This window comes from Histoplasma capsulatum, assembly GCF_000150115.1.
Source record: "Histoplasma capsulatum G186AR genomic scaffold supercont2.1, whole genome shotgun sequence".
NCBI classification, from domain to species: Eukaryota; Fungi; Ascomycota; class Eurotiomycetes; order Onygenales; family Ajellomycetaceae; genus Histoplasma; species Histoplasma capsulatum.
The window spans coordinates 2542461-2565665 of record NW_025544801.1 but is presented as its reverse complement, the minus strand read 5'-3'; the positions used below and the strand labels follow the sequence as shown (position 1 = coordinate 2565665).

Below are 23205 nucleotides of genomic sequence, written 5' to 3'. Positions count from 1 at the left end.
GAGCTTAGAAATTAGGCTTAGGATCAGCTAGATGGTTAGAGTCCGAGAAATATAGAAAAACAAACTGCCCTACACTCATTTCAGATGAAGGAAGTAGAGGATGTATGTAATTCTAGTGGGTAACTCACAAAATAGTCGATGATATCTGCGCAGGGCTCGATTTTTGCCAAGGAAACTTGAAATCTGAGGTGTGAGGCCCTTAGTTACCTAATAATTACCTAATTCTCAACGTTCAACTGCTTGCTCTCCCGCAGCTAACTTATCAGAATCCTTCCCCCGTCGATCTTCCACCCCAACCCCAACTATCCACCACCGCCAGATGGCCCCCAACTCTCGCGCGTGTCTTTTCTTCGGTATCCCCTCGATCGCCCCAGCCGAGTTTTTAGTTAGGACATATTTCTGGCCCGCTAATCGCCGCGCATCCACGTAATCGGGCCCTCCCAGTGTTGCTCCCCGAGATATCTGCTTTCTCGTGACGCATTCTTACTGCCGAGTCATCGTATTGCTCTTTGCGCATACATACATACGAGTCTCGGGGCTGGCGGGCCGCCGCTGGGGCGCGCCGATTTGTCGTCGCCCGTCTAGAGATGCCGGGAATCATCATGGATGGTACCAGCGCGAATGGACCAGGACGGGAGATCGAACGGCAACATGTTGATGATACGCTCTCAACCACCGCCTCCCTCGCACCATATAATAACGGAAACCATTCAAATCGACCTTCCCATGCGAAAGACGCGGCCTGTCTCTCCAACCCCAAATTTGATGACTTTCTGCCGCCAGAACTGGTGCATATCACCCAGGGGTTTTTCCCTCTGGGTCATCTCATCAATAGGGCCACTCAACAATGCTGGAATGACCTAACGGATCTAATAACAGAGTTGGCGAATCCGCAATCAACCGTAACTCACGCTGCTGCTGGCCCCGTAACCACGACCAACGGCAAATACACCCTCAGTCCATCCTCCGCGGAAAATGCACAAAAGAAACTTCGTATCCTCGAATTTGCCCAGGCGAAGCGGGCTGATTTCATCAAGATTCTTGTTCTTTCTCAATGGAGTCGACGGGCAGCCGATGTTAGCAGACTCATAGACATTCAAGCTTTTATTCGCATGCGATACGATTGCTATAATGGCGCAATTTTGTCCATTGGTGAGATGAAGAGAGATTTGATCAGGGCGCAGACAGCGAACCCTGATCTTGCGATGGCGCTGGAGGTTTTAGCAACTGGGAGGGTGGCTGCTATTCAAGAGGTAATTCTATCTCTCCTGGATCTTTGTTTTCTTTTTTCTTCTTTCTTCTTTCTCTTCGTTTCCTTTTTTACGGCGGCTCGATTACTAAATTCAATATCCTCATTTTTTCAGCGTTCGTTCGTTCCACCAAAACCTTTAACGCCAAAAAAGATGCTTAAAACACTGAAGAAAATCAATAAGACGATTCGGACAAGATTAGTACTGCACGACCAGATACCCAGAGCATTCACAAATTATGTGGTCCATGATGGTAGAGTCACTTTTAAGGTTCCGACGGAGTTTGAGGTTGACCTCTCTATTGCGCAAGAGAGTCATTCCTCGCAATTTTTCTTCGTCGATATTCGATTTTTATTCTCCCCTTCACCTCCAAAACCAGCTGGAAGGCTTTTGGATGAGCTGGATAACAGAGTGAATGCCATTCTCATGCACTCAGGCCTTACAGGATGCTATAACTTGTTGCATAATTTGATCTTATCGAACAAAATCACCATACTGTTTCACCAGGCTGTCGAGCTGGCTCGGGAACACTGGCTTGATACTCTACGTGTGGAGGTTTTGCACCGCACTCTTGTCGTGCAGTATTGGATCAATAGACCCGGACCGAAGAGCTGGATCGAAATCGGTGTAAAAGGCGGTCGTCGCAAGGAGCAAACACATGATGGATCGATTACTGAATCGCCATTTCTTGGCTTGAGGTGGATGAGAGATAACAAGGAAGTGGAGTCTAAAGATATCAAATTGGACCCGGAGCTTCTTTCCATGGAAACTATCCTTCGCAGTGTTACTGCCTTACATATATCTTTCTTGCTTCAATCTACGTACACAAAATTATCGCAAGGGCGTCTATACGCCAGCGGAGCTCTTTCCGTTGGCTTGCAAACATCTATTAATGAGCCAGGCAACTGTTTCCTCGATGTTCAGCTTACAAAGGGCAGAAGCCTTAGAGTGATGATTGAACCGGTTTCTGGCGCCATCATCTTCCGCCCTACCCCTCTGCTGCTAAACCGCTATGATATTGATCGAAGCTTCGAAAGACCCATTATCGACGATATACTCTTCCGTATCTCCCGCCTTCGGTCGACAGCTGTGATAGAGGAGGTTGAGTCACTTGCCACTGCTCTTGGCTGGGAGACGGTGAACTCACGCGATATCAAAAACGAAGATCTTCGGCGTATTTTCCCCTCGAACATCCTTCGATCAGTTCTGTTCTTTCGCAAATCCTGGGAGTGCAATTATGGTATCGCGTATACCTGCAGCATGGATGGAGATAATTGGTGGGTAGTCGAATTGCGTGCGCCATCGAGGGATAAAGGCCCCTTTTCTCCCCAATCAGCTCGCATGGTTACTGGCCGTTTTAGCGGCTTGCCAGGGCGGTTAAACTACGCCTCCTTCAGCCAACTAGATTACGCTCTCTCGGGGATGCTCGCCATTCACGTCAACGCTTGTTATCTCTCAGAACTCCATGGAATTCATTACTTCCCTTCCGTACGGAACCTCTCTCTTGGGCCGCATCTCCAGGTACCAAGTATCTTTATACGGTTCCGCAGCGGCTCTCTTCCTTCTGCACTACGAATATCTCCCTCCATTACAGCTGACAAGAACCCCGCGGTTAGAGACACAGTTCGTCTCTCGTTCAGGGGAATCCATCCATCCTCACAATGCGCCATACTCCTAGCGCACGGGAATCTTTCAAGAGAAATAAAAGATCTAGCTCTCCTAGCAGTGCATTTAGATCCCACTATAACGTTCCAACCCAATGGTCGGGGTTTTGCCATGCGCTTTCTCACCCCCGTCGGCAAACCTATGATTATCCAACTTCTTGCCCGCCTCCAACAACTAGAGCACGTAATTTCTACCCTTAACACCTTAAAGCAAAAGTCCCTGAAGCTTTTATCCGTTTCTCTCTCCAAAATAAAATTTTCATATGCTGCAGATGAAGGCGCACGCGCCATTATCAATTTTAACTATCACGAACAATCCATAGAATCTGACATCGATTCTGCCACACTGTTATCAAAACAAGCCCCTCTCATGCTTTTACGCATGAGTATTGATTTCCACCCACAAAACCCTCACCGACGCATCAAAGAATCCTTGACATCTACGCTTAATGGCCTGCGTCCAGGAGCTAGAGCTGGAGCCGGGTTAGAGGCCGTCCTAAAGTTGCTCGTCATCACGCGACCAATTCTCCAAGCTCTGGAGCTCATTTCTACCGGTTTACGCAGCAATCTTCCTGGAAACTCCGGAGTCCAAATTACCACTCGAAGCTCAAAGATCTTCCACCTCCGCTACCCTTCCCTCCGATACCTCTTCTGCATCCATGCAGGCCTACGAAGAGATCGAGTCGTGTGGGTTTTACGGGACATGACTACCATGTCAGACAAAACCGGTCGAGAGGCCGTGGAACTCAAGTTGAAAGAGCAGATATTTGGTGCCAGTGGAGATGGGTGGCAGGGTCTGGGCAATGGTGCCATCGCCGACTGCGAGAAGATCGGAAACCTCGTCTCCGCCCTGCATAGGGTCTTGACGGATTATATCTCATCGGAAACGGGTGGCGGTTTGGGCATGAATCCTCTGGGAAAGCGGAATGGGGGCACTGGTACTGACCTTGACCCTGGTTCTGGTGGAAGTAGCGGTGGCAGTGACGACGTCGGCTTGTGATCGTAGGGGTAGAAAGGACCTCAGTCTAATCCCTCTGGTAGAAGGGTGACAGATAATAAAGTAAGGCCAACGTCCGGTCAGGCGGGTATGGGCGTTGGGCGTCGGTATGCAGGGGCGGCAGGGAGAATTGGGACGGACAAAAGGCTTCCCAGCAACCAATAACGGAATTGCCATGAGGGCACGAATGCAAACACAAACAGATATGAAAGCAGTGAAGCAGGATACGAAGAGCGCGCAAATCAAAAAGAACATCAATGCCACCAGGACTATGACCAATGGCGGAGACGTGGATTTTATCTATCATGACCATCTAATTAATTGAAAGCGTTCACGCTGAATTTTTTCCAAGGTTTAGGAGATGGGACAACATGAAGGAACTATTCCACCAGCATTGGACACAAATGTCTCCCAGAATTTTCAAGTGATATCTATATATTCCCTTTTACTCTTCATTTCCCGATTTTGATCTTTATTTTAGGCGCTTCCAGTGACCCCTTGTAACTAACCTGGTTCCTGTCCATGTACGTACTACTCTCAGATAAATTTTTTTCACTCTCAGTGCTGTCTTCTTGGGCTGCGAGGGCAGTAATGGATAATGGATAAAGCTATGTCGTGGCTTGGCTTCTATATGATATTTTTAACTTATATACATTCCACCTCTATCTCGACTTTCGTAGACGAGACTATTCGGGTTTCTTTATGACCAGAAGCGCATATGTGACAAGATGAAAACTTTTGACATGAGAGTTTATCGAACGGAAATTTTAACCTGCTTTTCTGAACCCCAAAAATGAATCTTGGATAAATCTTTGGGTATCTAAGATGCATGCGCGACAAAGAAGAGAAAAAAAAGGGGGGGAGGACATAACATTATTCATATGCAAAAATGCTTCAAAAAATGCTAAGCGGCAGAGGCCTCTTAAAAAAAAAAGAGGGGGGGGGGGGGGGGGGGGGGGGGACAAACGCACCAAATACCTCAAACCGGAAGGCATAACTTTAACAACGCCCGATCCATGATCATCTTAAAACCGCTCTTCTCTTACACTCCCCTTTCGTTTCGCTACATCATATTCAATCCATCTCACTAAGCTCCTACTCCCCTCTGGTATGAGGCGGCCCGGATTCATAACGTGACACCCTTCGTACGTAACCGCAAATGGTTCTGCGCCGGAGTCCGCTAGGATCATAGCCGTTGGTAACGGGTAGAGATGTAAGACGGGCGCATAATCCCATAGAACCGGCCGGATGTGTTGGGGAAAGGGGGAGAGGTGGCTTTGGTCGAGAATTGTTTTGACGAGTTTTCGAGATGCATGGAGATTTACTTGGGATGCTGTAGTTGAGTTTTGGTGGAGGTTATCCTCCATTTGCTGTTGTTGTTTGAGTTCTTCTCCTTCCTCATTACCTCGTTCCGCCGGGCGAGCTTCGTCATCATCTAGCCTTTCTACAACCATATCATTATCCGTGTTGGTGGGTTCGTTTGAGGTGTGTGAATTGTCTTGTGGGTTCTGTGGTTTGAAAACAATCGAGGTACGCCTCAGGCGCTCTGAGATATCATCCCTGAACACGACAAGTTCATGCACGGGCCCGAAAAGACTGAGACGTGTGGGATTGGATGACCAGACGGCTTGACCCGGTGTATGTTTGATACGAGAAGGTAATTCATTATTAGCATGTGTGAACGCACGTTTGAGTCTGGATGTGAATAAATCAGGGATTGCATCTCGCGGGACTGTCGTAGACGAGCCGGCAGAGTAGGCAGACGCCCAAGGGTCATTGTCTCCCGGAACAAATACAAAAGTTGCGTTTTGCAAGAGACGCGGATAGTTTGAAAGGACGGAAGCAAGAATGTCGAAATATTCCTTGCACTCGATGCTACCCCCACTCCCTCCGCCGGAAATGACAGCATGTTGGACGAAATTTCCAATCAAAATGAAGACTAACGGTAACTGTTGTTCCGGGAGTGAAGCGTAACATTCGAAGACATGTGTGAGCGCCCCTTCTGTCTTTGGGACGTCTAGATTAACTTCACTCATGACAACTATTCGCTTTCTTATATCCCGCTGCTCGTAGGGCGGACCCTTGTCAAGGCAGATCTTTTCAACTTGTCGCATCCGATAACCTCTGCCTCGTTCACTCCCGACACCTAGAAAGTCAACCCAGCCAAATCCGCCTTCGACGGTCATGGCATCATCCCCGCCCCGATTGCCTGCACCAGTGGAAGTTTCACGCCGCTCACACGGAGGTCCACCAACCGATGCAACAGTAAACGTTCCACCGATTGTTCCGCCAACCCCGCCTGATCCGTTCAATGTAGATCCGGTGACAACTCCCTCCTCTCTGTAAATCCCGTCGACAAGGACTATCATTCCCGGTGCGAACCATGCCCCGTCTTCTGGAATAGCGCGGGCATGTGTAATATCAAGAGCGATGCTTCCGGTTGGGTCTGTTAGGGAAAGGTCTCCAGCCGGGGACATAGAGAGAAGGCCGAGGAGCAGATGCGATGTACCAGTCCTCCCCAGAAGATTAGCAATCGATGTCAGTTTATAGGAACGAGTTGTGCTGGAATGTGAGGATGTCGATCCTTGGAGCGGAATTCGAAAAGCCTCATTGCGTAATATCCTCTGGTAAATGATATTATATCGATCTCTCAAAATATTGGCTCTCTGATAAGGCGGCGGGAATAAGGAAGGAGGCGAAGTTATTATATCGAAATTCTTCTTATTTATATTATAGACAGGGCGATGTTGTTCGAATGCGCTGATAATTTTAATCCACCTTCTTGTATCGTTCAGTGAGCTATCTTCTCCTATTTCCAACGATTCCTCGTGAATATTTTGGCCGCTTTCGCTTTGGTTGCCAGTTCGACTCAGCTCACTGTCCGCGCCTTCGAGGCCGAATGTCAATGTCGAACCGCTTGCGCCCTTCGCGGGGTCGCGAATAATAACCCTCCCACCACTCATATTGGCTTCCATAGCCCGTAATATTGACTTCAGCAAAGCATTGCCACTTTCGCTATCCTCAAGGATCACTCCGCCTCCACGCTTTTTCCATGCTTTCGCGATTTCGTCGAGGACGAGCTCTGCAAGGCCTTCTTCCCGCCATCCTGAGCCGCAGTTCTTCCCCACAAACGTAGCGAGCGACTGTAGACTAGAAGCTGTAATAGTCAAGCTATGTTTTTTAGTAAATACTCTGAACGCAAGAGGACGTAACGTGGGCGGAGGTAACAGGATGGGGAGAATGGAGGCGGCTGTAGAAGCTGGTTCCGACATCCCGTGGAACGTCCGATGGCGATGATAGATTTGCAAATTCGCCGCTATCGTCGCATCCTGCAATAAGGATTAATCATTGAGTCGCCGTGCCACAACAAAAGTAATGAGCTACAACTGAGATACTCCCCTGGCCTTTGGGATCTTGTTGAATTTCCGTGCGCTATCAAAACGTTATAGGTTGAGGGAAGACGCGACTAAGACGTGTCGCAACATGGGTGCATTTGCACGTGATGACAAAAAATAGCCATTAAAGAGCAAAGAAATGAAGGCAGCTTTGATAAACTTTTCAACTTTCACATATCCTCACTGTCATTGTTGACTTATCTATTCTATAAGCCAACTACTCTACAGATCATCCATTCACCCTTGGTCGCTGAGTTGAAGGGCAGCTCTCTGAATCCAATCTCTCATTCGCTCGTCCAGGATGGCGGAAGCAACGCCAGACAGTAGCACTCTCATACGCGAATTGCAAACTACAGCTCCACCACCCGAATCGAAACAGGCTCAGTTGGCAGATCTTATTGAGCGGGCTTCTGCCAAAGATGCCATTAAAGACTATGACGCTGCTGCAGAGTTATATTCTCGGGCGACAGAGCTCCAAGCGGAGCTGAATGGCGAAATGTCGGTTGAGAACGCCGACCTGCTATACTCTTACGGGAAATCGCTGTACAATCTTGCCGTGAGGAAAAGCGATGTCCTCGGCTCAAAAGTCTCCGGCCAAGCATCCAACCCACCTAGGAGCATGACGGGAGATCCTACACCGAGATCTGAGATTAGGCAACCAAACGAGTCAATCATCGCCCGTGCGATTGCAGAGGGTTCTACAGTCGATGAGAAAGCTACGAGAAGCATAGCTGACAATGCAAAACCGCAATCGTCATCACTTTTCCAGTTTACAGGGGACGAGGACTTTGATTCGGGTTCTGATGAGGAGAATGACGGTGATGCTGGCGACGGAGCTCAGGAAGAGGAACAGGAGGATGAATTTGCGAACGCGTTTGAAATGTTAGACTTGTCACGCATACTCTTACTCCGGAAACTGGAAAATCTGGAGTCGGAGAAGCAGGACGAGGAGCGCAATGTGAAAGAACGACTTGCAGATATATACGATTTACAAGCAGAAATTTGTTTGGAGGCTGAGAGGTTTGAGGATGCTGTTACCGATTTAAGGGCCTCTTTGGAGTTGAAAACGGAGCTGTTTCCATTAGAAGACGCTAGCGTTGCGGAGTGTCATTACAAGCTCTCCCTGGCTTTAGAGTTCTCATCCATAACTCCTGAAAAGGAGGAGAATGGTCAAGGTACTACCGGCGAGCAGGTCACAAAAGTTGACAAGGAAAAGAGAAACGAGGCAGCAAACCACATGGAAACCGCGATTCGGAGTTGCAAATTAAGGATATCAAAAGAACTACAGAAACTTGAAAACATGGAGGAGGATACTGTCAACAAAATCAAATCGAATATTGAAGATGTCAAAGAAATTGTTTCTGATATGGAGCAACGAGTGAGTTACATATAGTGCATCCTTGCCGCATCTTATTGCATCAAAACGCATACTAACACGATCATCCTCTGTACAGCTTATTGAGCTTCGTCGACCTCCAGTGTCTATAAATGATCGCAATGGCGGTTTCTCAGATTCTAATGCTCTCAACGGAATCCTGAGTCAAGTCCTAAGCCAATCTTCAGATACTGATAAAGCCACTATGCTACAGGAGGCCATGAAAGGCGCAAACGACCTTTCGTTGTTAGTCAGGAAGAAGAAACGGACTCCGACAATGGCGGAAACTTCAGATGAAGTAGAGTCCTCCGGAAAGCGTCAATTAGAGCCAGAGGCCGGGACCGCAGACGAGCCCAGCCCAGGCAAAAGGGTTAGACTGGATCATGGAGGTTCAGACGAGTAATAAGTTTTGTGTGTTCTCTTTTCGCGAGGCCGGAGGGCCCCTTGTACTTGTACAATCAAATTCCGATACGCATCTCTGCATATCATCCACCTTGGCTTTGAAAACTCGAAATAAGTGGTTATAACGATACCCGAAAATTTTTGCTGGCGACGATTTTATGTGGGTGATGGATATTATCAGTTTTGCGGAGACAAAGGTGTATTATTTAGTTGTTTTTTCTTTTTCTGTTAACATCGGGGGAAATATGGATGGGATAGGTAAATTTCCCCATGCAAAATGGGAATGAGCAACAATTTTGAAGAATTGAACAAACTAGGACTTCGCTTAATTATATTAATTTTGACATCAAGATTATGGGTATCGTTCCCTTAACTCCGGAATTTGACAAAAACGGACAAAGCTTCGACTGGCTTGGGGACTCCAACGGAATCAAATGCAGAACACGCTCGAAGATAGACAAGTAAAATTCCAGCAAACCCGAAATGTCACATACAAACCATGAATCCCCCCTCCTTCACCTTTTCCCTCTCATACTAACCAAACGAGTGCCGTTCAACGGCCCGATTCCTCTTCCTCCGCGCCGCCAACCAGGGGCTCCACATTCCTGAAAACAAATCCTCACATTCCTCCTCATCCTGGCTATCAAACTCCACATCATTGTCATTGTCATCCCCCGACGGCTTTTGTGAGCAGGAATAAGCATAATTATTCCCTCGACCATCCTCATCACAATTCTCCCATGAAGAGAATACAGTAATCCTCTTCGTCTCTAAAATGAATTTCCCAACTTTATATTTCTGCAACTCCTCCTCCGCAGCCACATACTTCCAGCCCAGCAGACTCCCGCAGAAACGACAGGTGATGTCGCTAACCGTATGAGTGCCTGTGACGAGCTGTCTTGTTATTGGTTGCTGCGTAACCGTATTGGGGAGTGAGGAGCGCTGCATCGATGGTGTCGGGGCTATGGAGGTACCATCTGTAGATGGGTTCGCAGCTACGAGATAGGCACGTCCGTGCCGGCCCGTAAAGCCCTTGCTGATGATCTGAGAAGTTAGGCATAGATCTGCTGAGCAGCGAGCGCAGCGGAGGTAGGATTTATGACCCTGCAGGAAGCCAGGGGTCTTAATAACGGCAGTGTTATCACCATCGTTCTCATTCCCATGATAGCTGCTTGGGGAAGGAGGATTTGCCGTGTCTTTTGGTGTTGTTTGATTTGTCTTCCAGAGGAGCCTGCGGAATGGGATGGAGGGGAGGAGATATGTTGGGAAGATCGATGATGACATTATGTGAATGAGAATGTATTCTCCGTGATCTTAGAACCTTGCAGATCCGAATTGGCGCCTGACCGTGGGCATGCCACATGCGAAAAGGATTGCCCTGGGTCATCTAGGAGTCAAGGAGACCTTTAGTCGGTCCTAGCATCGAGCAGAGCTGATTCCATACTCGGTCCCAAGCTCCAAGATTTGGGTTTCCAAGGTTGGTGGAACTGAAGGCCCCCGCTTTTGGGCCAGAGCAATCGAGGGGTGAGTAAGCAACTAAACAAGTCACGTGTTATACACGACCCCAGGCCAGCAAGGAGCAACAAGATCAAAAAACTGTTGGACGTCTGAGTTGTATTAGCATGCAAGCAGCAGAGGCATGTGCAGAGCACTAGTCCACAATAGGGATGACAACAAAAACATGCTTGTTCGATTTAACCCATAGTGTAGCTAACTGACACTTCGTATCTGACATGATATTTAGCAGAGAGACAACCAGACAGAAGAACAGGTGCAGTCCAGGACGATAAAACATCAGATTTCAACTGTCATAAACAGCCATCTGTTACTGATAAACTGCCCCTTCGCTGCAGGCACCACCCAATCACGTAAAGTACTCAATTCAAACCCAACCCAGCCTAGATTTCGTATTACAGCATCGAGCTCCACCTCGTCCATCGATCGATCAACGCAAGCAACCATTTCTGAGCAGCCGAGATCCGTCATGCTGCCAATTTCAAACAATGCCATCAATCTACCATGAAATTCTGGTTAGTCACTGGTACCAGCACGAGGTCTAGAAGCAACAGGAGCAAAAAGGGGTCATGGACGAACCCAGATTTCAACCCTTGCCCAGCACAAATATGGTTGTCAAAGAACACAAACAGCGTTCTTCGGTTGCCATCAGCAGCAACAAAACCCCTGTATATCGTGTCACCAGCATAATCCCATACTTCAATAAAGTTCTGAATTCGCCCAACCGCCCTTTTCCTCGCTATTTCGGATACGTTTACCCCTTTGTTATTGTTGTTATTGTCATTGTGAGTCGCACCTATCACCAGCGACTGTTGTGGAGCAAGTTGCCTCTCACCAAGGAACATTGCCCACAATGTGTCGCAGAAGAGCCTCTCACACTCTTCCGTGATAGTTTGCACTGCCTCCCCATCACATCCCGGTGCTTTTGGTGACGACCGGAATTGGTCGGCCACCACTGCTGATGCTGCTGCAGTGGCCGACACATTTGTGGGAGGACTTGTCGGGGGGAATTTATGCCCAGTGGGGACCTCAGGGATACCACTGGGCTCCTAGAGTGTTGAATAAAAATTTGTCAGCCAGAAATCGCCCATTATTGCAATTCACGGCTATGGAAGGGGATGAAGAAGGTGAACTTAAGATATGGAACTCACCGGTGCCAACTGTAGTGCAATAATGGAAACTGTTGAGGGTCGCGCTTCTAGTGTTGACGGAGTAACAGCTGGCGAGGACCTTGGTTTCCGGGCTCCATTCAAACATCTGCTGACGACTTGGATTGTTATTTTGATTACTACTTGAGATTCCCGCCATAATTACTTGCGTAGCTGCTCTTTCCTCGGGGAGAAATGAAGGGTAAAGGTGTGGAGAAGTAGTTTAAGTGTGGTAGTAGAAGTCTGGGATGCCCGGTATAGCGTGAAATGCTGGCTGTGATAGCTAGACCGCTGATTGAAAGATAATGGTTTCTCGATAGCTGGATAGATACCTGGGTGGCTGTGATGTGATGTTGGGATGTAAAGATTCGCCTGGAAGCCGTGAGACAAATTGAACCCTGGAAGGCAGGGGCGCTAACTAACTTGGTATTTACACGTGACTAAGAAAATGTGGTTTAACTCGGGTTCATATGCTAGTATATCTCATCAACTATCAAATATACTCATTGATTCTGAGTAGTAGATAATTAATTTATTTATTCTCAAGATATTCTGATTTAAGTAGTGTTATTATATGGCACTTGTACCTGTGGGTGTAGTGGATTGGCCCAGCCCACAGCGGCCGTGGCTCACCATCCCGCCACCTATACACTGTGACCGCAGTTCAGTGTGGAAACCATATACACAAGCTAGCATGAAGAGCGGGGTTTGCAGCGTGTGCTGTCAAATCCTAGATCGTGAACTTCATTGCTACATCATACTGAAAGAGGGAATCATTTCATGTACGGAATGTTGCAAAATCCGCCCCGCAATCCCTTCTTGAAACAGGCCCCCAGGAATCCATCAAATCGCGAATGGACGATCTTTACGCGGGCATCAATCCCATATTCTTAACAAGCCTCTCCTTAGCGATTTCCCTTAGCCTTGATATTCGAAGACTCAGCATAGTACCCGCATCAGGACACCCTATTGCTGCTGCTCCGAAGAGCTGACCCTTGGTAAACTCGATGTGCTCATTTATAACTGGGGTATTTGGTACTGGGAAAATTGTCTAAGCTTTCGTTAGCTTCGGGCCACGGACTCCCCCAATAGAAGAATACAGACCATTTCTGTGGTGGCAAGGTTTCCAGTCCCATTACGTCTCCAAATTTCCGCACTCCCCTTTACTCGTCCTCCAGAGACGTTATGCCACTTCAGCAAGATGACAAGCTGTACGAAATCGTTCCCCTTAATCCAAAGATCTTTATCTGCCCGCAAATAAGGCAATGACTCAGACCAGCCGGACTCCATAACAATGGAAGGAAAATCGTCGTTATCAGCTCTAAAGAAAAAATCTGGCTCTTTGTAAGAGCCTTGATAAACACCGGTAAATCCATCAAAGGCTGAAATGTATTGTTAGCATATTGAACTCACCAGAAAGCGAAGAGAACTTACTCGTTCCGACACCAGCGTCCAGGGCCCTCTGCTCCTCACGACTCAGTAGACCATCCTGAGTCCATTCTACTAACGCGTCAATAGCCCACCGTTGATGGGCATCGTGTAACTCTGTGGGCATTATCCTGATTCGAAGCGTTCTTGTAAAAGCGTTAAAGTTGACTCTGAATTATCAGCTCATATCAGATGTCAGCAGGCATATTTGATGTTTATTCATTCAAATGGTGGTTGTCAGACCTGATATTTCTCCTTTCGACGTGTTCTGAAGCTTCCAGTGACTGACAAATCAAGGCCCCATCACTGGGGCTAATGTTCTCATATATGATTTCAGTGAATTTCTGGATTGTGGGTATTTTATGAATGATTTCATTGAATATCTTCTGGGGAGAAGGCTGTGAGGGGTACTCCCAACACCAAGGCTTCGCAGGTGGTGTGCGACTGCGGGAGATTGGGGGGCGCCTGCCGACGAGGCCATCATGGAGGCAAACGCAATCTTACTGTGAAGAGGTATAGTTTTCGATATATCATAGCAGATGAAGAAGCAGCAAGTTGCGGTGGGCAAACAATGTGTGGTGGATTGTGCTATGCATTTGAAGAATTTGCTACACCATCCACATACTATGTATGTAGTTAACAAAAGGTTAGTAAGAAATTAGGATAGAGGGTGTTCGAGAAAACCCGACGTCACTAAAAACGCCACCAACAAATTGTGGCCTGTGCAGACACCCAACCCTGCAAATGACAATCAGCCCCTTCGATCACTACTAGTTACTAATATCATCATTAATCTATTAGGCCACTAGGGCAAAAGAGCTCAATCACCACCAGCGCCATGGTGGTATAGAGGGTACGAATCACCCAACCCAATCCCCCCAACACCCCCCCTCGGACCCACTCTACCATCCGGCCAGCTGGGGGAACCTGGCTCTTCCTAAGTTCCACTACCCTACTGCCATTGGTCCTTGGTGGCCTGGGGTCTTCCTGGGTGCCTAACCACCAATCTCCCCCATCTTGGCAAGAGAATGTGCATTAGTAAGGGATATTCCTCTGGCCTTGGTCTGATTCGAACCTGTGATAGCATGTTGGCACACCCTGTAGCAGTCGCGCTTACACGGGCTCATAACCTATTAGGCCACTAGGGCAAAAGAGCTCAATCACCACCAGCGCCATGGTGGTATAGAGGGTACGAATCACCCAACCCAATCCCCCCAACATAATCTTATTCTCTAAATTCAATCTAATGAGTCTGCTTATCTCTATTATAAGTAAAATATCGATAAAATGAAAGAAAAAGGTTAAAATTTCAATCATTTTTGATGAAAAACTAATCAAATTATACTAGTATTTATGTTGATGTATCTATGAACAACCAAGCCTTTTGATCACTATTATAGAAGATAAACTCATCCTCTCAGACTACGAAAAGAATCAAAGTATCGTGCCGGTTAGCAGAGTGCGAAGTGCACTACACCATATGCTATTATTAATTATCAGAGTTGTGTGCCAGATCTGTTCTGGCAAGAGCATTGCCACTTTGAAAATGACATCTCCTTGCTTTCTCATTCTCTTTTCTTTGATTCTATCTTCTGCACTGGAGAGTGCGCAGCCCTCTCTTCTCTCTGCAGAAGTGAGATCACGTTATCCAGAACTTCATCTCTTTTCACACTGTGCCGGTAGAGTAATACCTCACTCAGTGTAGGTTGAAGTTAATGGTAGGGAGTAAAATAGCTAACCGCCGGTGTTGCATTACGATCTCTGCCTTGCGCGCTCAGTCCCACGCTACTGGACGTAATGAAGCCCCGCTAGACGGATGATTGGATGTAGCCCTCCCATAACGTACTTCAACCCTGGAAGTTTGTTTCTCATACGCATAAGCCCATGTTTGGGTGTGGTCTCCGAAAGTGTGCTGTTCTATTCTTGTACGACGACAGCTTCCCCCGCATCCTGCTTTTACCGCCTTGCTGATGATCTTTTATGTTCCTGAGCGTCCACCCTGCCCTTGGAATTGAACAGGATAAAAGACAAGGAGCTCACTTTCAATCAAACGTTTTGACCATCAATATCTACGACTTCCTACTAACATGGAGTTCCCCGTTCGTACATTCAAGGTGGTAGTCGTTGGAGATGGAGGTGTAGGGAAAGTAAGGCACATCATCTATCAGAGCCACTGTTTGATTCCACGCTACTAAGCATGCAAATACAGACAACTTTCGTGAAGAGGCATCTTTATAGCGAGTTTAGCGAGAAACGCATTCCAACTCTTGGAGTAGAGGTCCATCCACTATGTTTTATGACAGTCAGTGAATTCTCCAACCCTGAAAGAAAGCAAATGCTAAAATATTTCAGAGATCTGGTCCCATTGTGTTTGATGTATGGGATTGTGCTGGGCAACAAGAATACAGAGGCATTTCTGATGGATATTATATGAACAGCGATGCAGGCATCATTATGTTTGATGTTACAAGTCGAACTACATATAAAAATGTTCTTACCTGGTATGGTATGTGTTAGCATTCTCCATTCTTGCCCTTCCTACTTTATCTTGTCAGAGTTTAACCCCTGACCTGCCCTTGAGCGACCTTGAACTCATGCTAGACTAGGAGAGTTGAGGAAAGCGGCTGGCGATGAGATCCCGATTGTATTGTGTGGTAACAAAGTTGACGTGAAGGGGCGTAAGGTGCGATACGGCGACATCACCTCGGGTCTCGAGGCGGGCCTTCAGTATTACGATATATCTGTAAAGCGTGATTTCAACATTAAAGAACCCTTCCTCTGGCTAACCCGCAAGCTAGTCGGAAACGCAAGCTTGGTATGGCAAACCATACCTCCCAAATTTATGAATATCTAACTAATATTGCGGGTGCTCAAGGAATTTGTGCCTGACACGTCAACGCCTCCGAATACTGCCGAGAAGTCATGTGGCCAAGAAATGGGCCCAAACGAAGATAATGATCTAGACAGAGAATCCGAGAACGGCCATCAAGAGGACCTAGCCGAGAACCTAGGTTAGCACTTCTGTTGTCGGATGGTGCATCATGTCTAGTGGATATTGACCATTACCCATCTAGATGAGCCCAACGTGACCGACGTGGACGCTGATACTGCCACGGGTGAATCCAGCCTATTTGTCCTCTGCATATGCTGCACGAGGATGATATTAATTCGGTCGAACCTGAATTCTGACATTGCGAAACTAAGCCCATCATCGACTTCAAAGTTTTCACTGGCTGTAACGTCATGTCGGCATTGTCTGAAATCGCAAGCCTGGTCTAAGACCAGCGAGCTGTCGCGAGAAATGCTTGAGAAGTCTCGAATATATGAGTGTGCGCGCAAGGTGGCCGGGGAAGAAACGGTTGTAACCTTGGGGGATAGCATAGTATCGCCTGTCCCAGTTCTTACTCTTTTAAGCAATCTAAGTCCCGAATGCCGTGTCTGCGGGATCCAGACGAGTGGCACAGTGCTGCAGAGATTGGACGAGGTAGACGGCGAGAGTTTGATTTTGCCCCATTTGCCTGGAGCTTTTTTGTAACGAATTTTGGCGCTTGATAATAAGCCGGCATTGGAATTATGCGAAAATGAATATAGCATCCAGAACTGGAGAGAGACGGCATGATTGGGAGAGCTCAGGGACTGCTGGCGATGAAGGGAGGATTGGGAGTAAGTACTTGTATTCATAGCTGTTCTCCTGAACGGAGCTTGTCCCCACCACTGCGAAGGTGACCTTGGGATCCTGTGTGACAAAGTATACAAGCCCCATATCCGTTTAGGAGAGCCGGTGAGATATGATGCCCGCGATAAGAAGATATACGCGATAGATCAGATTGATTGGATTGTTATTCGGGTATAAGCTCCGTTGTAGTGTTTTTTTTCCCCCTTTGTTTTATATTGATATATAGTTTTATATATATTGAAAACTGAAAGATGAAGTCACGGTGGCTCTGAGTACTAACCCTGGGCTCAACATTCCTTTTTGACTTTAGGAAGACCCAACTCCACCAAGAGGTATATCAAAGCGATTTCGCAAAAAGATCGATCCAGAAAGAATACATGAGCCATGGCAAGTTGAAATAGTCATGTCGGCACTGGGCCCCGAACTATTTCCTCAGAGCATGGCTCACAAGCGGGCTGAGCGATTATGGAAAATAATCATATATACAGAAGGTGTTTGAAAGAAAAGGAAAAATCACCGCTGGTACCACTTCTGAACTTCTTTCTACATAGTTAAGCTGGAGATCAGAGCGGTCATCGGATCGGCTAATCTCCAGTTTCAACTCTGGGATGCGAACGGGTGCAGGATACGGACGAGTGGACACGATCCAAATTGCCGTGAAAAGGGAGCCTGTCAAAGTTGATGCGGATGGTGAAAATAGTCAAAATGGCCACATAATTAATAACGAGGGCTCCCCTTTACAACTTGAACATCTGAAAAAAGAAAGTGCGGCGGTGGTGGCTTCAAGTTTTACCCCATCACGTGTGACTGCTCACATTCTATTCTCAGAAATGAAGCGGTTGTTTCATTCAATCAATCTGAGCATAAGGTAGCTAAATCTTCTGAATAGGGCGTGCATGGTATGGCATTGGCTTATGAAATAGTGACAAGATTACTTCTATCCACGAGCAGAAGCGCCCAAGAATACAAGATTTTAGACGCAGATCCAGAATTTTACCACCGACATAGAATAATGTCAGAAAGATAATGGAACAAGAATAACAATCGAGTAAGGCCTCTAGAGATAAATTTAGGTCCCCTATTCAACCTGCAAGCGCCATCCAGGGATCAAGGCCATTCCTCGCATTGACGCATCAATAGCGGGATGAATAATGCATATCCTTCTAGTTAGTTATCTAGTTAAAGTAGAACATTATGGGGAGGAGCTATATATCCAGTTCCCAACCTAGCTTCTTCACAGTGAGTGGATCTAAATCCATGCCATGTTCAGCGCCAAAATCCAAAAATATCGTGTGGCGGCTGCGCAGGGGAGGTTGAGGATCGGGCGCTTGCGCTGGAAAACGGGGCGTAGTGCCGATTATGAAAAGCCACGCGCCTCTAGTTTGATGCAATTCTGGGATAGACCCTATTGTCCCTGTTAGACCTGGTCCATGGTTATTGGTTTTGTGATGTTAGTTTGTTGTGTTGCCATATTCAATATCGAGCACAGGAGCCAAAGAGCCAAAGGCGTTGAAGTATTTTTGTTTGGTCTTGTTGGTTTTCAGCAGCTCATAATGGAAACTCTTCGATTTTACAGAGGCATCATTGGTCATTGCGGATTGTTTTGGAAGCTTTGACAATCATGCCTCACTCTCTGGACGAGAAAGCTGAAATGACAAGGTTCATTTCAGGCCACGACAGGGCTGAATCCGGCGAGTGCGTGCCTGACTCCGAAATACGCTCCTTGCCAATGCGCGACTTACACCGTGTAATCCTTGGATGTCGGCATCTTGTTGTAGGGCGGCGGCGGCGTTGGAGCTGTAATATCCAATCAAAGAAACTCCGCCAATGATAGCTGAGGCATCAGAAAGAAATCAAAACAACACAGAAGTTCGAAACAAGGGAGAGGGGAGCCGCAAGATTCCGATGGCAGGCGCGAAAATTTCAATAATCATCGTAATCACAACTCGCTGCCTCGGATGCCAACTCACTCTTCTGGTTCGAGGTTGTTGACTGGCTAGCAAGATCCACGATATAATCGTGCAAATTAAAGAATCATTTATTGAGCAGGGGAGTCGAGTCAATAGGGGCTGGCGACTACTCGCGGAGTTGCATGCCTAAAATTAACCCATGCAAGTCTTCAGCGAGCCACCAATGCCCAAAACAGATGATGAGTTTGTTTTGAATTCGCAGACGCGCCCAAAGGAGGACAAACAACGCATCAATTGAGGCACTCTTGCTGCGTGTGGGAGATGGAGAGGACGCATAGACGTAGTACGGTGGAAATTCGCGAAAAACAAATCCATAGTTTACGGATGTACTGTACATACAGACACGAAGTCAGATATATATTGCTCTTTTGCATCTGGTGGTCAATTAGGGCTTATCGCCTATTCTGGCAAGCTAGCCCTAGTTGGGTCCCGTACAACGACAGCTTACGATGTCGAGAAGCCGATGTTCAATGTGAATTGTATCCGCAACAAATCCGAGAAAGTTCTCGAGATAACGGGCGCGGGTTATAATAAATCGTTGGGCCAGTGATACGAGGTTAATTAATAGCGTTCAATCCTGCCAATCACTGGCGCTGGGCACGACGAGACAAGGCAGTGGTTTGTTACATGATCCTGAATCTTTTCGAGAACACACTCGATCATTGGCTCTAACCATTATACCATGGCCACGAAGAAATCCTCTGGAAGCGGCGTCTCGGCTGGAATCGCCCAGGGTTCGGTAGCAAGGGTTCGGCAGCCAGAGCCAGCACCAGCGCTCCAAGCTCCAAGCGTGATCTTCAGAGGTCCCAGCGTTCCCCAGGCCCGAGTCCAGCGCTAAACTCGAGACAAAACGGGGCATGCCTGAAACTGGTTCGGCCTCCTGCCAAACCTTACAGCGAATGGGACGTCGAGTTTTGCCCCTCTCTTACCAAGATTCCCGTCATGCTGTCTGGGTGCAGAGAAGCTTGACTCGCTCACCAGACTCGCGGTTCTGACCTTCAAACACGTCTAACTTTCCCCCCCGTGGATACTGTTGCATCCAAGGATTCTGCAGCTTCCTGCGTTGGTCATGTTCTTGCTAAGCTCGAATGCTGTCTGTCGTCTCCACTTCATGCCCAACATTGGCTCAAACGCCAACTCTCCTGTGTTCGGTCAACCTGACCCTATGGACCATTCCACCCTCACCAGCCGCCCGCCCCCGAAACGCATGTACCATGTTAGGGTTTGCTAAATCTGGACGTCTCCGTTATTTCCCTCGCATTCCCTGCGGATCGAGCCGACACGCCCGTGTATATATTCGAATGATGTCGTCCAGTTCCGTCCGATCCTTTCACAAGACTTAGCCACATGTTCACGGCCTTTTCCCGTTCCATTTGGTTCCTCTGTTGGCCGTTTTTTTCTTTTTTTTTTATCTTTTCCGCTTTCATTATAATTAGAGGCTATTATCCTTCATCATTCTTGATTTATTAGATTTCCGTTTTTGTTTTCTACTCGTCTATAAAAAGCTGTGACGAAAAAAACTTGGCCTTCTGGGGAGACACGATCCGCATGCTCCCTGCTGTGTCTTGTCGTTTTGTCAATAGTAGCTTCACCCAACTTTAGCTTGGTTCTTCTTGTGCACAAGCAAGGAATTGTTGGAAAATCCTTGTTAGTACACCAGCTCTGCGTGAGCCTCCTGTTTGAACTGGGTAGAGCCCCGATAGTTGAGTTTGTGGCTGACATTTCCATGTACCTAGCTCTACCATTCTTCTCCCTCTTCCACAAACAGCTGCAGCTCCCAGGCAGGTCTGGAAGACGACAACGGTGTCAACTGAGGGTGCCAGAAAACTCCTTTTCCGATCGAAATCCTCTGCCGGACAGGGATTTGAAGATACTGTCTACTTCGCAATTAATTCACTCCCTTGCTTTTACACATCTAACTAGGCTCTACCCAGTTATTGCACAATAACATTTTAATATTTGTTTGAATAATTTCTGCTTTCTTATGAGAGTTTCCGGAAAAGGAGCCCTATTTATTTGCGCAATCACTCCGTTTAGACATTTCGTTCGACGCTTTTACCACGCTGGTGTATACTTGACTCAACCCACATTATCAGGACAGACGATCTAGTCCTTCACCGTATAGAACAGAAATGGCGCGACCAGCAACTTATTACAACAAAGCCGCTCTGAATGAGTTTGTGACGCTTCCAGTCTCCCGTGAGATGATTCTATACCTTGCCCAGCAAGCTGCACTGGTCATCCGATGCGAGGAACATGTTACTCCGATGAGCTTGTCACAACCTAAACCTCTAACACCTCCGACAACCCCCCCTCTCGATGCCTCGGAGAAGCCGGTGCCTCAGTCGCCACCTCTCCCATCGCTGGCTGAGTTTATCTGCTCGATTGTGAACCGATCCCACGTCGAAGTTCCGACTTTGATGTCTTCCCTGGTATATCTAGGCCGTCTACGCGCTAAGCTCCCTCCCATGTCCAAGGGAATGCGCTGCACAGCCCACCGCATCTTCCTGGCGTCCCTAATCCTTGCGGCTAAAAATCTGAACGATTCAAGCCCGAAGAATAAACACTGGGCTCGCTATTCGGTTGTGAAGGACTTCAATGACTTCGGATTCTCTCTCCCCGAGGTCAACTTAATGGAGCGCCAGATGCTCTATTTGTTGAATTGGGAAACTCGTGTCACCGAACAGGATCTCTTGGAATATCTCGAGCCGTTCCTCGCGCCGATCCGCGTGCGTCTTCAACTCGAAGGTGAAAAGGAAATGCTTCAACTTAATGAATTCGATATGGATGAACAAAGCGACGACTTCTCAACCGACCCTAGCGAAGACTTGATGACTCGGCTTAACACGTCCATGCTCGAGGGCCATCGCACTGGCCAAAAGAGAAACCCTTCACCTTACCGATCAGGCCGATCAATCTCACCTCCGTCAATCAAAGATCTGCCTCCACTGTCCCGTGGCGAATCCAGGGCGCCCAGTTCATCGTCTCGCTCGTCTAGCTTGGCTCCAAGCTCTCGGGGCACACCTGCCAGCATCGGCCAACTCGCTTACGCCAGTGACGATGTTCTAGTAGCAGAAACTCATGCCAGTCCAGCCTCAATGGCCTACAGCTACGTTAACATAAATGCAGTTCACCCGAAGCCCAAACCACAACAGCGACATCCCCTCAGCTCGATGTCCGGCTACCAACAGCCTGCCAAAAAGGTGAAAACGGCTAACGGATCCAGTAGCGGCGGCGGCGGCTTCATATCGAGGTTTTTCAACTCCGCTGCGAGCAATTACAAGGGCGGACGGGTGTCGCGAGCCCCCGGACGGATTTAAACTTTATAGAAAGTCACTGAGGAGTGAACAAAACTCAGTTCGAGCCGCGTGCCTCGCATTCATGGCGATTTCCCTTCTTCTTTCATTCCCACTCTCTTCTTTCCTTTCCATGATCAAGAACAAACGAATTGCCATGACTATTGCCATAACGATTTTCATACTTCTTTCCTTGGACCTTTTGTTAGGCGAATGGCGCTGCGAAAAATGAGCAGGTCTCCAATACTTGGTTTCTCGTTACGCTTTACTGCCGCTCTCTCTGCTTTCCCCGCACTCTCCCTGTATAATCTCTTGAAACAAAAACTTCACACTCATTGAACATTACCTGATGATATTTCGGATATGCCCATGTTGTGGCAGTACGCCCAGTCGTATCCATATTTGCCCCTTTCAAAAGGTTAACCCTGTAACACTTCATTGTTTACTCTGTTATTTGTCCTTGCTGGACGGTTTCGTTTGATTTCCTTGTACTACTCTCCATATTTTATGTTATCCTATAGCATAGCATTGTCAAGGGCGTTCTGTGGGATACAATAAATTTTTTCAAGTAATCGGCACTTTGTATTCAAATATTGAAACAGTATAGGATGACTTGTGACTTAGTTCATGGTCCGCGCACTTCTTTATTTTTTATTTTTTGGTTATTGTTTGTTTCTTCATTGGTGATAAATACCGAAAGGGGAGCTCAAGCAATCAAGTGTCTTAATTCATAATTCTTTGCGAAGCGCTTTGTTTACAGCTCTGTTTCTATTTTTTCTTCGGAAAGTAGAAATCTATATTTATATACACATACTCATTCAACCACAGGCTGACGATCATTATCCCGTTTGCGCCTTGCAGCCAGTGGCATCCTATTCAATATTGGATATGTAGTCTACTAGTATACATGCATTCCTCCGTGTAAAAATACAATAGTCCAACAACCAAAGAAAAGTTCCCATCACTCCCAAGCTTGGAAAAGATGATCATAGGTATATGCACCTTAACCAGCTTTATGTGTACGCAGCGCGTATGCTTGACAAATAATAAGTTAATAGCAAGCTCCTTGTCCTCATTTCCACAGGACTA

The 23205-nt window shown here is 47.2% G+C and overlaps 7 protein-coding genes across 7 annotated transcripts; 4 read left to right on the top strand and 3 right to left on the bottom strand.

Moving 5' to 3' along the window:
* Window positions 1-602: 602 nt before the first annotated feature.
* On the top strand, window positions 603-4524 carry HCBG_00824 (uncharacterized protein; the record flags this gene model as incomplete). The annotated part of the gene is made up of 2 exons (XM_045427874.1): window positions 603-1253; window positions 1365-4524. The coding sequence occupies 2 exons, from the start codon at window positions 603-605 to the stop codon at window positions 3912-3914; spliced, it is 3201 nt and encodes a 1066-aa protein (XP_045291849.1).
* Window positions 4525-4533: 9 nt separating this feature from the next.
* On the bottom strand, window positions 4534-7183 carry HCBG_00823 (DNA polymerase epsilon subunit B; the record flags this gene model as incomplete). The annotated part of the gene is made up of 1 exon (XM_045427873.1): window positions 4534-7183. One exon carries the CDS (start codon window positions 7181-7183, stop codon window positions 4937-4939), a length of 2247 nt encoding a protein of 748 aa, XP_045291848.1.
* A 304-nt stretch (window positions 7184-7487) lies between these two features.
* Window positions 7488-9433, top strand: HCBG_00822 (tetratricopeptide repeat domain-containing protein; the record flags this gene model as incomplete). Its single annotated transcript, XM_045427872.1, has 2 exons — window positions 7488-8684; window positions 8761-9433. The coding sequence occupies 2 exons, from the start codon at window positions 7608-7610 to the stop codon at window positions 9082-9084; spliced, it is 1401 nt and encodes a 466-aa protein (XP_045291847.1).
* Window positions 9434-9617: 184 nt separating this feature from the next.
* HCBG_00821 (yippee family protein) lies at window positions 9618-10367 on the bottom strand (the record flags this gene model as incomplete). Its single annotated transcript, XM_045427871.1, has 1 exon — window positions 9618-10367. The coding sequence occupies one exon, from the start codon at window positions 10365-10367 to the stop codon at window positions 9618-9620; it is 750 nt and encodes a 249-aa protein (XP_045291846.1).
* Window positions 10368-10752: 385 nt separating this feature from the next.
* On the bottom strand, window positions 10753-13301 carry HCBG_00820 (ornithine decarboxylase antizyme; the record flags this gene model as incomplete). Its single annotated transcript, XM_045427870.1, has 7 exons — window positions 10753-11097; window positions 11178-11647; window positions 11750-11855; window positions 11913-12144; window positions 12334-12397; window positions 12851-13128; window positions 13181-13301. 7 exons carry the CDS (start codon window positions 13299-13301, stop codon window positions 10878-10880), a joined length of 1491 nt encoding a protein of 496 aa, XP_045291845.1.
* A 1960-nt stretch (window positions 13302-15261) lies between these two features.
* HCBG_00819 (small GTPase RanA) lies at window positions 15262-16709 on the top strand (the record flags this gene model as incomplete). The annotated part of the gene is made up of 5 exons (XM_045427869.1): window positions 15262-15321; window positions 15527-15680; window positions 15781-15989; window positions 16050-16185; window positions 16249-16709. 5 exons carry the CDS (start codon window positions 15262-15264, stop codon window positions 16707-16709), a joined length of 1020 nt encoding a protein of 339 aa, XP_045291844.1.
* Window positions 16710-20952: 4243 nt separating this feature from the next.
* HCBG_00818 (cyclin) lies at window positions 20953-22140 on the top strand (the record flags this gene model as incomplete). Its single annotated transcript, XM_045427868.1, has 1 exon — window positions 20953-22140. One exon carries the CDS (start codon window positions 20953-20955, stop codon window positions 22138-22140), a length of 1188 nt encoding a protein of 395 aa, XP_045291843.1.
* Between the last annotated feature and the right edge of the window lie 1065 nt (window positions 22141-23205).